General features: G+C 39.2%; 3 protein-coding genes across 3 annotated transcripts; all 3 read right to left on the reverse strand.

The window, feature by feature from the left end:
- Positions 1 to 1,973: 1,973 nt before the first annotated feature.
- Positions 1,974 to 2,928, reverse strand: LOC130405357 (olfactory receptor 1509-like). Its single transcript, XM_056610418.1, has one exon. The coding sequence runs from the start codon at positions 2,922 to 2,924 to the stop codon at positions 1,974 to 1,976; it is 951 nt and encodes a 316-aa protein (XP_056466393.1). The 5' UTR covers positions 2,925 to 2,928.
- Positions 2,929 to 3,961: 1,033 nt separating this feature from the next.
- LOC130405358 (olfactory receptor 1509-like) lies at positions 3,962 to 6,311 on the reverse strand. The gene is made up of 2 exons (XM_056610419.1): positions 5,380 to 6,311; positions 3,962 to 4,037 (listed from the first exon to the last, which is right to left on the reverse strand). The coding sequence occupies exons 1-2, from the start codon at positions 6,309 to 6,311 to the stop codon at positions 3,962 to 3,964; spliced, it is 1,008 nt and encodes a 335-aa protein (XP_056466394.1).
- A 10,762-nt stretch (positions 6,312 to 17,073) lies between these two features.
- LOC130405359 (olfactory receptor 4D1-like) lies at positions 17,074 to 18,021 on the reverse strand. The gene has a single exon (XM_056610420.1). It carries the CDS (start codon positions 18,019 to 18,021, stop codon positions 17,074 to 17,076), a length of 948 nt encoding a protein of 315 aa, XP_056466395.1.

An 18,021-nucleotide genomic window follows, 5' to 3' on the forward strand; every position in this document is an offset into this window, starting at 1 on the left:
TCGACTGATTTTATCATAACGTTTGACGACGCTATAAACTCATAGTGTTACCCATACAGGGACACATTTTTTACTATTTAAAGTGGATGAATCTTATTTTATTGAATATCTCTCACTCTTCCTCTCTCACAAACCCATTGACAACGGACCGTCTTTGAATATAAGGAATGCCGGTAATACCCAGAAACTCGAATACCCGGTCATAATCTCATTGATTGCAAATGTACACGTTTTGTAGATGCTTTTTTGTGCTTGCAATACGTCCCCACCAATTAACACATATAGAAAGTCATTTAAAGGGGACACATTATACCACCAGGCGTGAATGTTATTAGCCATTACAAGCCGTTATGAAAATGTGCAGCTTCTGACATCACATGTGGGCGTGTCCACCTAGATGCATGACGGTAGACTGATCTATCCAGCACACATTTAGGTGGACACGCCCACCTTTGATGTCAGAGGCTGCACAAATTCAAAATGGCTTATAATTGCTAATTACACTCACACCTGGTGGTATAATATGTCACCTTTAACCTGCATTATATACAGTCTAAGTGTGTTACACCAACACTGGAGATCGACTGGCGGGATACACTTTGTAAAGAGGAGTGTCTAAGTGCTGGCTTAAGACGAATTGGGAGTCGGGGAGAACACAGCGTTGTCCAGTCAGAGTTCCAAGGTTTATAGGCTTTATTTCCCAAAAGTGCGAGCAAGACTTAATGGATGCGTGTAGGTAGGTAGATAGGATGATAGTGTGTGTAGCTAAGGTGTGATGGGTAGGTGGTTAATAATAAGCAGAATAATCACATATGTAAGGGTCCCAAAAACAAAAGCAGGGTAAATGTAGCCAGCTGGTATATTTAATGATTCCATCGTCAGCTCCAGTGTCCAGTTACCAGGGCTATCATTTATTTTCATTATTGTATTTACCTTGTTGTCAAGGAATTACATTTTCCTGGAGAGAAGTCACAATATCTTATTTAACACTTCAAACAGCTCAATATTCATTGCTAACCTCTTGATATCTTACCTGTTACACTAGATAGTACTTCGGTCATCAAAAGTTATTGATACCGTGCATGTTCAGTGTATTTATGTTCTGCCCATGCAGTGCTCCAGGACAGATATTTTATAATCATATAAACAAGGGAGACCCAAGAGAGAAATACAAAACAAACAGACCAGGGTGGGGGGCTGAACTCAAGTCAGAGGCTACCAATAGGATAGAGCTACAGCTATGAAGCTGCATTTACAGATGGTCAGACTGGTTCAATTCCCAAAACAGAGGTTCTGGGCTCAATCCCTAATGTCCGCAGCCTACCTGTAGACATCCTTCTGTAAGATGGTGAACATCTGCCTGCTCCTTAATGACAAGCATCTAAATTCATTGTTAATGGATTTGGATAAAGGCATCTGCTAAATGGCTCAATAGTAAATAGATGGATCTTTTACAGAAATGATCCAAATTAGTAAATGGGTTGACCTGTCCATCTGTGACGCCACGTCAGTGATGACGCTCACGCTTACGCATGTTCGTGAGAGTCATCACTGACGAGGCATCTCCTTATCACCAGGACCATCAACAGGCCTTCATAGCGACCCTTGTCGTCGACACTGGTAAAAAAAAGGCCTCCACATTTCCGGTTTACATGGATCTATTAAATTTGACAACTCTCAGTTGTTGAGCTTTGGAGTGGTTGATTTTAGCGCTATTGACTTATTCAATTTTAATATCAAATAATACTATACTATAAAATACATAAAGATCGCTATTAAGAAAAGTCTGCAATCCTAGGTCTCTGAAAGTGGGAGCGCACTGACTTTTTTCATATTAATACCCCAAAAACTATAGGAGCAGATATGTACGTAAAATTTGGAGGTCAAAAAAGAAAAATATAGGAACATGATAACAAAAGTGTGGCTTTCTTTGCAAACACACTATTTATATTTGATGGAAATAATAATTTATCTTATAATTTGTAAGCTAACCTCACTTTTTTAAACATTTTAGATATGCTTTTCTGAAGTTCTTTTGTCTTCAACCCATATATAAGTGGATTGAGTACTGGGGGAAATATAATAATTGATACACCCACAGCTCTTCTCAGGTATGGGGACGCATTCTCAAATCTGTGAGAGATCAAAGTGATGGCAGCATTGAATTCAAAGAATAAAAAAAACACCAGATGTGTTCCACATGTTTGGAGAGCTTTCCCTCTCGCATCAGCCTGCTTCGTCATCATACAAGTCAACAAGATCTGGATGAATGTGTATATTATTATAACCAGCGGCATTCCTTGAATTACGCCAAGGAAAAACAAGCCAAAGTAGTTATTGAACTTTGTGTCATCACAGAGCAGTTTTGTCATAGCTGGATTGTTGCAGAAAATATCCACAATATGAGTCCTGCAAATTCTGAACCTGGCAACTAAGGAAAAAATCACCATGTAAAACAAAATATCTGCGAACCAAATGGCAATAATGAGTCTCATTATAGTTTTCGGAATCATGATAGAGTTGTACCTAAGGGGCAAGCATATGGCGATATACCTGTCATAGGCCATCACTGTTAGAAACAAGAGGTTCCCTGTACCGTAGAAGTGAATGAGAAAAGCCTGAAAGATGCACCCAGGGTAGGAAATAGAGCGGTTCTTTGTGAAAATGCTGGTTACAAGCTGTGGTAGAAAAGCATTGGCTCCAATCATGTCCATTATTGGTAGGTTTAACAGCAGGAGGAACATGGGCTTATGCAAACTCTTTGTGAAGACAATCGTTGCAAACACCAGTGTATTGCAGAGCAAAATGGTCATATATGTCAGAGTTCCTAAGACAAAAACTGGGTATTCTTGGCCAGGCAGTAGTTCTAATGACTGTAGGGTAAGTTGCATAGCCCAGTTACTCAGTGGATCACTTGTGTTCATCGTTAGATTGCTTTTGCTTCCAAAGAACGGGCTCTTCCGGGAAGATATGAAAGAAAAAAAGGTTAATCAGTTATTGCAGTATTAGGAGTAATAATGAAGTAATATAACTAGGGCTGTTAAAATTAGCTAGATAATATCACATGAACGCTATCTTATTTTAATTTGCTTAATAAAAATGTACGCATTAACACACATTATTTTATTTTATTTTTTGTGATTTATCAAGGTTTGGCCCACAGAAAGTAAATATTTGTATCAGATTTCTTTTTTTCTTTTTTGTTCCACTTACTTTACATTCAATTACACTTGCAGTCGATGGCATTTAACAATTCCAAAATCTGTGGTGCTTCTTATTTTAATTTAACTACACTTGTAGTAACTGTTGGTTTACAATTGCACTAAGTAACTGCCGGTTTACATTTCCCAAATCTGTGGTTTTCCGTAAGTTTCATATTCAACCTACAACGACCGAGTGAGTCAATAAATCTCCCTCAAAATCACTTGATCTAGTAGTTGCTTATTCAGTACATCTTATTGATGTTATTGATACCGTGCATGATCAATACATTTATGTTCTGCCCATGCAGTGCTCCAGGACAGATATTTTATAATCATATAAACAAAGGGAGACCCAAGAGAGAAATACAAAACAAACAGACCAGGGTGGGGGGCTGAACTCAAGTCAGAGGCTACCAATAGGATAGAGCTACAGCTATGAAGCTGCATTTACAGATGGTCAGACTGGTTCAATTCCCAACACAGAGGTTCTGGGCTCCATCCCTAATGTCCGCAGCCTACATGTAGACATCCTTCTGTAAGATGGTGATCCCCTGCCTGCTCCTTAATGACATGCATCTAAATTCATTGTAAATGGATTTGGATAAAGGCATCTGCTAAATGGCTCAATAGTAAATAGACGGATCTTTGACATAAATTATCCAAATTAGTAAATGGGGTGACCTGTTGGACAGGGTAGACTTTGACATGATCTGTGTACTAACAGTGGGAGAGTAACCATGTGTTACAGCCATGTGTGTCTATCCCAGTCTTCCTGTCAGGGTCTTACTCCATGTCGTTTGTTGCTGTTGTCCACATGGATCTCTGTGTGGTTTTCTGTATGTAATTCAGTGGATGTGGGGATGTGTACAGCTCTTTTATCCAAAGAGATTAAGATTCTTTGTATTATTCATTGAATAATTGAATGTTAATAATCAGATTGGTTTAGGACTCTCGCTCAAGGCTGCTTACAGGAAGGCTGTAGACTCTTTTATTCTGTACCCAGAAACTTTCGGCTGGCCTTGAGGTCATATGCATTAACTACTACTCTTCCCCCAAATCTTAAAACATATTTTTACAGATATACTTGCTTTATTATATACTTGTTCTATGTTTGATTCTCCATTAATTGTTAAGAATTCCAAAAAGTGCTGATTTATGATATTTTCAGGATAAATGGTTCTGATTTGTCACAAACTACCCCATTCATTGTTTTGACTGGTTCTCTTTAGTGAACCATGAATAAAGACAAACCCAAATATATTGTAAAGGGGATAAACATGCAGAAATTAAAAGCACACTAATTTCTGTGTAAAGTTGATGATGGTCAAGTTTATGGGCCATTTTAAGCGGCATTGTGATTGATTGAATAATGTGGCTGATTTATTTTTGGGTGATTGAGCGTTATGCACCACGTTACAGGTTCCGGGGGTTCTCTGAAGCAGACTTGTGATTGATTAAACAATGCTCATTTGCATAATCATATTTTTGTATTCATCAGCAATAAATCAGCAATAACCCATTTTTAAGAGAATCAAAAAATACCATAAGGTGGGGCATTTTTGGTAATTTGAGTTTACAGTCAGTTTTGAAAATCGTTTCAAAGTCTTCCAAAACTTTCCAGGAACAGAAAATACTTTCCAGGCGAGCATTATGGGTGCCGGGGTGTCAGCAAAACATTTTACCATGTCAAATAAAGTCAGGATTGGCCGGATACCAGGTTTGAGATTATTTTATAAAAAGGGGTGTGGGGGGGTGGGGGGCGTGGCCGCTTAGGTATGACCTCGATTTTAAGCAACCCTTGTCGTCACACTGGGAAAAAAAGGCCTCCTCATTTCCGGTTTACATGGATCTATTCAATTTGAAAACTCTCAGTTGTTCGGAGTTGTTGATTTTAGCGCTTTTGACTCATTCAATTTCGATTTCAAATCGTACTATTATAAAAATGACTGCTAAACAAAGTCTGCAATCCTTGGTCTCTGAAAGTAGGAGCGCACTGACTTTTTGGTAGTCGTTTCATATTAATAACCCAAAAACTTTAGGAGCAGATAATTACACAAAATTGGGAGGTCGAAAAAGAAAAATGTAGGCACATGATAACAATAGTGTGGCTTTCTTTGGAAACACACTAATGATATTTGATGGCAATAATATTTTATCTTTTTATTAGTAGGCTAACCTAAGTTTTTTAAACATTTTAATCATGCTTCTTTGAAGTTCTTTTGTCTTTAACCCGTATATAAGTGGATTGAGTACTGGGGGAAATATAGTAATTGATACACCCAAAGCTCTTCTCAGGTATGGGGACACACTCTCAAATCGGTAAGAGATCAAAGTGATGGCAGCATTGAATTCAAAGAATAAAAAAACCACCAGATGTGTTCCACATGTTTGGAGAGCTTTCCCTCTCGCATCAGCCTGCTTCGTCATCATACAAGTCAACAAGATCATTATGTATGTGTATGTTACTATAACCAGCGGTATTCCTTGAATTACACCAATGAAAATCAAGCCAAAGTAGTTATTGACCGTTGTGTCATCACAAAGTAGTTTGTTCATAGCTGGATTGTTGCAGAAGATATCCACAATATTAGTCCTGCAAATTCTGAACCTGGCAACTAAAGAAAACAAAACTATGAAAAACAAAATATCTGCGAACCAAATGGCAATAATGAGTCTCATTATAGTTTTCGGATTCATGATGGAGTTGTACCTAAGGGGCAAGCATATAGCGATATACCTGTCATAGGCCATCGCTGTTAGAAACAAGAAGTTCCCTGTACCGTAGAAATGAAGGAGAAAAGCCTGAAAGAAGCACCCAGGGTAGGAAATAGAGCGGTTCTTGGTCAAAATGCTGGTTACAAGCTGTGGTAGAAAAGCAGTGGCTCCAATCATGTCCATTATTGGTAGGTTTAACAGCAGCAGGAACATGGGCTTATGCAAACTCTTTGTGAAGACAATCGTTGTGAACACCAGTGTATTGCAGAGCAAAATGGTCATATATGTCAGAGTTCCTAAGACAAAAACTGGGTATTCTTGGCCAGGCGGTAGGTCTAATGACTGTAGTGTTAGTTGCATAGCCCAGTTACTCAGCGGATCACTTGTGTTCATCGTTAGATGTCTTTAGTTTCCAAAGAACGGGCTCTTTCTAGAAAAAATACAAGAAAAAAAGGTTAATCAGTCATAGCATTATGAGGAGAAATAATAAATTAATTAACTAGGGCTGTTAAAATTAGCTAGATAATAACACATGAACACTATCTTATTTTAATTTGCTTAAAAAAATTAACACATTAACACACATTATTTTGTTTAATTGTTTTGTGATTTATCAAGATTTGGCCCACAGAAAGTGAATATTTATATCAGATTTCTTTTTTTATTTTCAGTTCCACTTACTTTATATTCAATAACACTTGCAGTAGATGACATTTAACAATTCCAAAATCTGTGGTGCTTCTTATTTAAATTTAACTACACTTGTAGTAACTGTTGCTTTACAATTGCACTAAGTAACTGCCTGTTTACATTTCCAAAATCGGTGTGGTTCTGTAAGTTTCATATTCAACCTACACTGAGTGAGTCAATAAATCTCCCTCAAGATAACTAGAAGTCGCTTATTCAGTACATTTGGTATGAATTATAATGACATTCCGTTTTATAATCTCATTGAATTTCAATTGGAATGGATTTAAAATATCATTTAAAAAATAAGTGAGTGAATTAATCGTGAGTTAACTCACTAATACTATGTGATAAATCGCGATAAAAACTCAATCGTTTGACAGCCCTAAATATAACACAACATGATATCATCTAACTATAACAGAAGGAGTCCGTCCATCCCCCGATTTCTCGACAACCATTCACCCGATCGATATCACACTTGGATATCTATATTGGTAGTTATTTAACAGGCAAAAGAACAGTAACACCATTAGAAAACTCCTCAAGGCTCATTGTGACAGATGAATACTCTCTCTCCTTCCAAAAGCATCTTACCTTTACTGAGATGCAGCACTGCGGCTGCAGGGCTGATTGGAAGCTGTTTTATTGGCCTTTAACCAAAGGAACGCCCATTAATATTGTGACAAATTGTTAGGCCAGTAAATTGTGTCTTGGGGCCAGTTGGATGGGTTTTAGGGCTAGGTGATTTGGTGTAAGGTCCAGTTAATTGGGGCTTAGGGCAAGTTCAATGTGTTTCATCATTCAGCACAATGTAAGGTATATTAATCACAAAAAAAAATAGTTAATTGCACAAACACACATACTCACACATTAGACATTAGTCTAGTATTGAAAGTATTACTTTTGTGTAACTTGTTTTGATTATGTGATACATTTTTCATGAAAAATGACTCTTTAACGGCAATACATTATCCAAAATGTTTCCAATTTTTACCAAAACACTTTTTTTTTTTAAGGTGACATGCTCCTTTGAATAGTTGCTCATGCCAGCCCCAAGCTACTGGATCGTTTTTCACGCATAGACTTTTATTGCCCAGGTATATTAATGGTCGACAAACTGTACCTGCCGATTGATGTTATCATAAAGTTTAACGATGCCATAAACAAAGTTTTACCCATACAGGGACACATTTTTTTTACTATTTAAAGTGGATAAATCTTATTTCATTGATTCCCTCTCCCTATCTCCCACAAACTCATTGTCTTAATCTCAAAGAGGCCAAATCTACACGTTTTGTAGATGCTTTTTTGTGCGTGCAATAAGTCCTCACCAATTTACACATAGAAAGTCATTTAAAGGGGACATATGTCACCAGGCGTGAGTCTGATTAGCCATTACAAGCAGTTTTGAAAATGTGCTGCTTCTGACATCACAGGTGGGCGTGTCATCCTAGATGGATAACTGATTGACGAGCAACGTTTAATACAGTCCACTGGGTATGCTGATCTATCCAGCACAAATCTAGGTGGACACGCCCACCTATGATGTCAGAAGCTGCACACTTTCAAAATGCCTTGTAATGGCTAATCACACTCACACCTGGTGTTATAATATGTCCCCTTTAACCTGTATTATATATAGTCTTGTGAGATACACCAACACTGGAGCTCGACTGGCGGGATACACTTTGTGAAGAGGAGGTTTTTAGGAAGGTCTACGTGCTGGCTTGAGACCAATGGGGGGTGTCGGTGAGAACACAGGTTTGTCCAGTCTGAGTTCCAAGGTTTATAAACTTTATTTCCCAAAGGCCAACAGGACTGTATGGATGTGTGTTTGTAGGGAGGATGATAATGTGCGAAGGTAGGTAGGATGATAGTGTGTGTAGCTAAGGTGTGATGGGTAGGTAGTTAGCTGGGATGTCTGGGGTTTCTAGGAAGCAAACATAAATTAGAACAATCCGTAATTCCGTTAAAGGTCCCATGATATGTCACCAGGTGTGAGTGTGATTAGCCGTTACAATCCGTTTTGAAAATCGTCTCCTTATGACATCACAAGTGGGCGTGTCCACCTAGATGTGTGACGGATAGATGAGCAACGTTTGCTACAGTCCACTGGGTAGGCTGGTAGGCTTATCTATCCCGCACAAATCTAGGTGGACACGCCCACCTGTGATGTCAGAAACTGCACATTTTCAAAATGGCTTGTAAGGCTAATCACACTCACAGTGCCATGTGATGGGACCTTTAAATAGTAAGTAGTTTAGTTAACAAGCCTTATACGATTGCATAAGAAAAGTCATTGACCATTAAAAAACTCACATTGGTCAGTATATGCACATAAGGGGCCCTATTTTAACGGTTTGAAACGCAAGTGAGAAGCGCCAAGCGCAAGAAGCTTTGTGTGCGGTTCTATGGCGATGTTGCTATTTTACAGGCGCATAAATGACTCTCGGCTCAAATCTAAAAAGGGTTGGTCTGAAGTAGAGTTTAGATTCTCTGCCCGAGCCCGAGCCCGACCCGACCCAACCCAAACCGCGGGCCAGGTCGGGCCGATATTTCCCACCACTATCCTCGGGCCGTGTCGGGCCGGGCCTTTGATCAACGATTTTTTATTTATTTTTTATCATTGGTTTATTGGCCTAATCTGAGGAGAAATCTATGCCATTAACAGAAATATTATAGGCCTTCATTACACAGATCTTTTCAATGCCGTGGAACGCTCCGTTCACTTGTATGGGTAGAAGTCTGTTGACTTGTCAACCCCAGCGTCTTCCGTTGCTAAGCGACGTCACCGTCTTTGCAGACAAATTATTTCTCTGCTGATCAACACTACGAATGCTGGTAACGGATATATTGTAAAAAGACACACCATGTGAAGTTATGATTTCATTTTGGCATGTAGCCGTGTAATAAGCGGGATTATGTATAGAACGTCGCCGGTCGTTCGAAAATAAGCCCCTTCAGGGCGAAGCAAGACACCTTCGCTGCATTTCGGTGTACTGTTCGCCCTGTCGGGGCTTACTTTCCCGATAATGACCGGCGTTCTATACATTATCCCTTACATATATATTTAGCAGAGTAGGCCTAGTAACAAATGTGTACAAAGTAACATATGTATTAAAATAAATGTCGGGTTGAAATCGGGCTCGGACTCATAATTACAGTTATTGTGTCGGGTCGGGCCGGGCTCGGACAGAACGTGCACGGGCTCGGGCCGGGTAGGGCTTGATTTTCTGGGCCCGATCTAAGCTCTAGTCTGAAGTAGCCTAATTACCCATAGTGTGGTTTGGCCGTAACGTGCAATAAACCAATGAGAGTGCCATCTCCCATCCCCTTTAAGAGCCATGAGCGCATTTGAATCTGAAGAGTATTTTGACAGCGCGTTTGCAGTCTCCGATGAAACAGATGCATGACCACATGAATTTCAAACTTCAAATGGCTCACTCGCTTTGCACTGGTTCCTGCGCCATTTTAGTTTTATTAGATCTTAGTGCCGCATTTGACACTAATGATCATGACATCCTACTGCAGAGGCTGGAACATAGAGTTGGGCTGGAGGGCACTGTTTTAACCTGGTCCACCTCTTACCTGACAGACAGTTGGGACGTTACTCCTCTTCCTCTGCTACCATGAAGTTTGGTTTCCCCCAAGGTTCAATCCTTGGCCCCCTCCTCTTCTCTCTCTACATGCTGCCCTTGAGTGCCAGCTTTGACAAATATGGCATCCAGTACCACTGCTATGCCGACGATACCCAGATCTACCTCCCTGTTGCCCCTCAGACCACATGTACATTAAACAAACTATAGCTGCCTCACTGATATTAAATCTTGGATGGCATGCTATTTCCTACAACTCAATGATAGCAAAACTGAAGTCATTATATTTGGTCCCCCTTCATCTGTCACCAGCTTCAGCACCCTGTGGTTAGAAATCTTGGTATTATGCTGGATAGCTCTCTGAATTTTAATAAACAAATCAATAGTGTGGTCAGAAGTTTTTATCAACTTAGAGTAATATCAAATCTTAAATCACTTTCATCCCGGAGTGATCTTGAAATTGTCATACATGCTTTTATCACCTCAAGACTTGATTACTGCAATATTTTATATACAGGTCTTACTCAATCTAACATCCAGAAGTTACAGATGGTCCAGAATGCAGAAGCCAGAATGCTCACTGGCACTAAAAAGAGAGAGCACATCACACCAGTCCTGGCTCAGCTGCACTGGCTACCTGTCAAATTTAGAATTTATTTTATTGATTTTACTCTGTTTTTAAAACTCTTAGTGGCTCAGCCCCCCCTTATATTGCTGAAATGCTTTCCCCACACTCCACCTCAAGGTCGACCCGGTCATCCACAAAACAGCTCCAATCTGTCCCCCCGTACACGTCTTAAAACGAAAGGTGACCGAGCATTCTCTGTTGCTGGCCCAAACCTATGGAATCCCCTTCCAACCCACATCAAGTCCTCTACCACCCTTGCCAGTTTTAAGTCCAATTTAAAGACATACCTTTTCACTCTTGCTTTTAACAACCCTTAACACCCTTAACCTTGTACTTACTATTTTTATTGCTTTCTTTCTACTTATTTTCTACTTATTTTATGCATTCCTTTTTTTGTCAAGACCTGTGTATCCCCTTTCAACAACTGTCCCGCCCAACCCTGACTTCTGCAAATGTAAAGCGCTTTGGGTCAACTCCTGTTGTTTTGTGTGCTATATGTGCTATATTAAAAATAGTGACTTGACTTGACTAACACATATATGATATGCGGTAACTGTGGTTCTATTTAATGGCGTACGCAATACATTAACAAACATTGTTTCTTACCAGTATTGTATGCATTATCGTTATCGACTTGTGTTCCTAATATTCATGTGTCCCCCCATTAATATACATTGACATGGACTGTATTATGCGTTACGTGTTTAGTTTGCGTGTGTTTAAACAGATGGATGCACACACACGCGCCCGCATTCATTGATTATTTTACACATACACACACGCGCGCCCGCATTCATTCATTCTTTTTAACACTAACTCGCGGTAAAACAATGTTTCTCACAATCAAATACTCATCAATCCTAAAAGTTATGGGCTTGTACACGATGTCTGTGTCAAGAAAATATGTGTTTGCTCTACGGTGTTTGCAGATGCATTGATTTAAAAGTACAACTTATTACCGCTGCATCAGCTGTTCTTTCCCAAATAATTTACCAAGAATGTGTGGCTAGGTAGATGAGAGAAGCAAAGTGTATGCTCGAGGTGCACAACCAACATTATGCATGCGCCCTTAAAATAGCATCTGAACAATGCGCCACTGACTTTAAACCAGGTATTTCCTGGTTTGTGGCGCAATTGCTTTCTGAAACTGCAAAATAGCACCAAGGAACGTTTGCGCCAGAACACGCCTCCATCTTTCGCCAAAGCACCCCTCGGGGCGCAAGAACATTCCCTAATTTAACGACGCGTGGCGGTGGAGGGAAAAAAACGATCTGCGCCAGTTGCAAACTAGCAACGACACATGCGTCAGTGTAAAAAGTAAATTGCGCCGGATGCAAGATAGGGCCCAAGGAGTTCAAAGCAAGGTGTTCAGTGTCTCTGAACAAAGGAAAGGTGTGTGGTCCCAGGTCTGGCTTAAATTGTCTGTGGCGTGGGCGCTCGGTCTCGAGCAGCGACGGCAGGGACTGAATGGGCTCCATTGGTCACCAAGTGTTTCGGCTCGAAGGATCATGAAGAGGAGTTTTTTAGGAATGTCTAAGTGCTGGCTTTAGAACAATGGGGATGTCGTTGAGAACACAGGGTTTTCCAGTCCGAGTTCCAAGGTTTACAGGCATTCATTTCCAAAGGTGCGAGCAGGACTGTATGGATGTGTGTAGGTAGGTAGGTAGGTAGTTAGGTAGGATGTGGAGGTAGGTAGTTAGCTAGGATTTGTTTGGTTTCTAGGAAGAAAGCATAAAGTACAACAATCAGCTCCACAATTCATTGCCACAATTCCGTTAAATAATAAATAATTTAACAAGCCTTATGCGATTACATAACAGAAGTCACACAAAATAAACTCAAATTGCTCAGTATATGCACACAAGAAGTTTAAGGGCTAAAAGCTCTCGGTGTTTAGTGTCTCTGAACAAAGGAAAGGGGTGTGGTCACAGGTCTTGCTTAAGTAGTCTGTGGCGGGGCGGTTAGTGATTAACTGATTGACATGGGCAAATTGAGAAAATGTGGGCTAATTAAGGGGTGTGGCTCTGGGTCAATAAATTAAGCATGATATATCTCTGGTTTGATTACATTTTAGCTATTCTTTTGTGTAGGACAGGGTACTTTGTAATTTGCCTTTTGTGTAGAAATATTGAGTGATACTGCGGAAAAAGCCTTCCTTGGAAAGCCCTTCACGACAGCAGATATACACCGCTAGACACACAGGACTCATTCGAGTCTAGGAGAGTACCGTAGATGAATCGTTGTCGAGAAGCCACTTGTAGCCAGTGCAGGGTGCGGTGGAGTGGTGGAGTGTGGGTGAACTGGGGTAGGTTGAAGACCAGCCGGGCTGCTGCATTCTGGAGGAGCACTAGAGGACGAATGGAGCATGCAGGCAAACCAGCCAGAAGGGAGTTGCCGAAGTCTAGATGCAAGATGGCAAGAGCCTGGACCAACTCCTTGTTGGCCTTCTTTGTGGATGGAGAGCTTGTGGATGGGAGATGCCTTCCTTGGAAGGAAGAGCAGCTCAGTCTTGTCCAGAATGAATTGTAGGTGGGGTGTTGACATCAACAGAGAGGTGTCGGTTGCACAAATATTTAAGCTGCAAACTGGGTTTCAGAATGTGAAAAAACTGAATTTGTTGTGTGTTATCTCTACAGAGGCGGTATATGTGAGTGAATGACAGAACCCTGCGAAGGGAACCCAAGGGAAGAGGATGGGACCCAGGTTAATAATAATAATAATACATTCAATTTAGAGGCGCCTTTCAAGACACCCAAGGTCACCTTACAGAGCATATAGTCATCATACATCGTTTAAAAAAAAACAAGAAATTGTGGGGAAAAAAAATAAATAAATAAATAAACATAATAAATAAAAAATAAATAAAACAAAAACAAGACAAAACAAAACAAACAAACAATCACGTTAGACGTTGTGTGCGAGTTTGAACAGGTGAGTTTTGAGTTGTGACTTGAAGGTTGTAATGGTGTCTGACTGTTTTATGTGTGGGGGGAGGGAGTTCCAGAGCCTGGGTGCTAAACAGCTGAATGACCGGGCACCCATTGTAGTGAGTCGTGATAGTAGATAGTAGATAGGATAGTACCCTGGGTTATACCTATGATCTTTAGTTCCCCACATCAGATCGCCGTTATTCTGAGTGTGAATATCTTTTGAATACCCAATATCTTCCGAACTTTTTTTAATTCTCGTACAAAGATATCAAAATTGGACAAAGGATATAACTGTTTTATAATAATGCAGGTTTTTTAATCAGTCTTAATGTGATTTGTGCAAAAGTTGTCTTCATTCTCAGCCTTTAATAAATTAGATAAAACAGAGAATTGTCTTGTGCTGCAATGTTCATAGTGATTATTGAAGGGGTGAGCTCAAAAACCGACCATAGACACTGGGCATTAAAGATAACGTATAGCTTTGACTTATTTTGAACCAGAAAATTAATTCAAAGAAAAGCTAAAACTAAAGTTAGGCTATAGAAGTCATCCTATTGATTATTTATAAACATAATATTGCACTTTGCATTGCCACGGATTTGTGAAAAAGACTTAAAAAACATAAGGACATTAGGATCTTTCACAGCAAATATTTTAATGAAAACATTATAGGTCAATATGTTGTCAGATAAAAACAATCCTTGTCAAAGGGCCAGTTCATTCGGGCTCAGGGCAGGTTAATTTGGATGAATTGAAAGATGTAAAGCATATTTATCACAACATAAAAACCGTTGTTTTTGTTTTTTCCTTAATGTTTGCTTTTATTGCACACACACATCCATGAACAGAAGTATTGGGTTACTTTTGTGTTATTTGTGGTTTTGATCGAGGCATGTTATTTTCATACTCACGCTGTAACGCCAGTACATTATTCCAAATATGTAAAATAATTTGCCTAGACAGGATGTCGTCAATATCCCCTTGACCTCCTAACTTCCGAGTAATGACGAGAAAACAGTAATCCAGTAGAGACCTAATTTATTGATATATTTCATTATCAATCTACCTTGCTAAGGCTGGCTCAAAATAACTTTCACTTGAAACATTTTTATGAAAACGTTATTGGTCAATATGTTGTCAGATAAAAACAATCCTCGTCATTTTCTAGCTAACCTCACTCGTTTTAACATTTGAATCAAGTTTTTCTGAAGTTATTTCTCTTTAACCAAATAACTTGTCTTTAATAAGTGGATTGAGTACTGGGGGAAATATAATAGTTGATACACCCACATTTCTTCTCAGGTATGGGGACGCACATACCCTTTGTCTCACTGGTTTGGTTTGTTTGGATATGGTCACCCTACTTTGGGCTGTGGCTGGTGCCTTTTGATGTTACTCTGTCTCATAGATAACCTCTTTTTAAACACAGTTAGAGTGTATGTTGGCCATTTTTCACCAAAGCACAAGTAAAGTTAAAAGGTTGCACGCAACATTATTACACTCTATTACCACTCTTTAACCATACCACATTTTGGTGATTTATTTAACAATGTCCTTTATATATATATATATATATATATATATATATATATATATATATATATATGTATATATATATAAACATATTTGTGTCTCTGTCTATTTATTTCCTAAATAAGGTTCAAATACATCTGATGTGTCAGCTAGGTAGCTTTACAGAGATGGTTTGGTTTGTTTGGATATGGTCACCCTATTTTGGGCTATGGTTGGTGCCTTTTGATGTTATTCTGTCTCATATATAACCTATTTTTAAACACAGTTAGAGTGTATGTTTGCCATTTTTCACCAAAGCCTCACAAGTAAAGTTAAAAAGTTGCAAGCAATGGCGATTACATTATTACACTCTAATACCACTCTTTAACCATACCACATTTTTGGTGATTTATTTAACAGTGTCCTTTATGTATATATCTATATCTATCTATCTATATATATATATATATATATATATATATATATATATATATATATATATATATATATTCCTTTCCAAGGAAGGCTTTTCCGCAGTATCACTCAATATTTCTACACAAAAGGCAATATGTGTCTCTGTCTGTCTATTTATTTCCCAAAGAAGGTACAAATACATCTGATGTGTCAGCTAGGTAGATTTACAGAGATGTTTGTCAGTTAGGTCAGAGACACACAATATGCAAATCAGCCTTAGCACTCTTTAAATAAATTTAACACACATTATAAATAAAATGTATTATTATTATTTATTTAGTGGGGAAGAAATAATGCATCAATAAATTATCCTTCAAAATGTATGATGTGATATTTCTGAAGAGTTTCTGGGAAAGATGACATGATCCATGCAATACAGTACAACCTAGCAACAATTTGTTGTAAACTCCCCTATTGCTCACTTACAATACAGCCAATGTATTGCTATTATCAAGGGAAATTCAAAATTCCAGCAGCGGTATTACAGACAAGACACATAAACAAGCAAGAAAAACACAAGCTAAAATGCAACAAGACATTGTATAAATAAATAACTACATTTTAAAAGGAGAAGCAGCAGCAGATGTTAGCAGCAATTATTATATCTTATTTATGTTAATAAATAAATGGAGTGTGTAGCAATAAATAAATAAATAGATTATGCAAGCTCGATCAGTCTATCCTATTTCTATTTCCCTTTATCCACTGTACACCTCCTGCTGCCCCCCCCTCCTCCCTCCAAGGGCGGAGTTGTGGAGTGTGATGGCACGATGGACAAAGGAGTTCATTAGTCTGTTGGTGCGGCATCTGGGGAGGAGGAGCCTGTCGCTGAAGGAGCTTCTTTGGTTGCTGATGACAGTGTGCAGAGGGTGGCTGGTGTCATCCACGATGGCCAGAAGCTTCTTTGTGGTTCTCTCCTCTGCCACTGTCAACAGACAATCCAGCTTGAAGCCGACCACAGAGCCGGCCCGCCTGATGAGCTTGTCAAGCCTGGAGGAGTCCCTCTTGGTAGTGCTGCCTCCCCAACACACCACAGCGTAAATATATATATATATATATATATATATATATAGACACTGGGCATTAAAGATAACGCATAGCTTTGACTTATTTTGAACCAGAAAACTAATTCAAAGAAAAGCTAAAACTAAAGTTGGGCTATAGAAGTCATCCTATTGATTATTTATAAACATTATATTGCACTTTGCATTGCCACGGATTTGTGAAAAAGAATTAAAAAACGCAAGGACATTAGGAACTTTCACAGCAAATATTTTAAGGAAAACATTATAGGTCAATATTTTGTCAGATAAAAACAATCCTTGTCATTTTCTGGGTAACCTCACTCGTTTAAACATTTTAATCATGCTTTTCAGAAGTTCTTTTGTCTTTAATCCATATATAAGTGGATTGAGGACTGGGGGAAATATGATAATTGATACACCCACAGCTCTCCTCAGGTATGGGGACACACTCTCAAATCTGTGAGAGATCAAAGTGATGGCAGCATTGAATTCAAAGAATAAAAAAACCACCAGATGTGTTCCACATGTTTGGAGAGCTTTCCCTCTCGCATCATCCTGCTTCGTCATCACACAAGTCAGCAAGATCTGGATGTATGTGTACATTATTATAACCAGCGGGGCACCTTGAAATATGACAATGAAAGCCAAGCCGAAGTAGTTATTCACCTTTGTGTCCTCACAGAGTAGTTTTGTCATCGATGGATTGTTACAGTAAATATCCACAATTTTAGTCCTGCAAATACTGTACCTTGTGACTAGAGAAAACAACACTGTGAAAAACAGAATGTCCGCAAACCAAATGGAAATTATGAGTCTCATCAAAGTATTTGGAGTCATGATAGAGTTGTACCTAAGGGGCAAGCATATGGCAACATATCTGTCATACGCCATGGCTGTTAGAAAGATTAAGTTCCCTGTACCGTAGAGGTGAATGAGAAAGGCCTGAACGAGGCACCCAGGGTAGGAAATAGAGCGGTTCTTGGTCAAAATGCTGGTTACAAGCTGTGGTAGAAAAGCAGTGGCTCCAATCATGTCCATTATTGGTAGGTTTAACAGCAGCAGGAACATGGGCGTATGCAAACTCTTTGTGAAGACAATCGTTGCAAACACCAGTGTATTGCAGAACAAAATGGTTATATACGTCAGAGTACCTACGACAAACACTGGGTATTCTTGGCCAGGCGGTAGGTCTAGTGACTGTAGTGTTAGTTGTATTGCCCAGTTACCTAGTGGATCACTTGTGTTCAT

This window comes from Gadus chalcogrammus, chromosome 16, assembly GCF_026213295.1.
Source record: "Gadus chalcogrammus isolate NIFS_2021 chromosome 16, NIFS_Gcha_1.0, whole genome shotgun sequence".
Lineage (NCBI taxonomy): Eukaryota > Metazoa > Chordata > Actinopteri > Gadiformes > Gadidae > Gadus > Gadus chalcogrammus.

Excerpts from the sequence above, each read along its gene's own strand:
- LOC130405359 (XM_056610420.1), bottom strand. The coding sequence starts at position 18,021 with ATGAACACAAGTGATCCACTAGGTAACTGGGCAATACAACTAACACTA.
- LOC130405357 (XM_056610418.1), bottom strand. The coding sequence starts at position 2,924 with ATGAACACAAGTGATCCACTGAGTAACTGGGCTATGCAACTTACCCTA.
- LOC130405358 (XM_056610419.1), bottom strand. The coding sequence starts at position 6,311 with ATGAACACAAGTGATCCGCTGAGTAACTGGGCTATGCAACTAACACTA. Across the intron at positions 4,038-5,379 it reads AAAATGTTTAAAAAACTTAG|AAAACCACACAGAGATCCAT; the intron begins GTTAGCCTACTA and ends AATTACATACAG.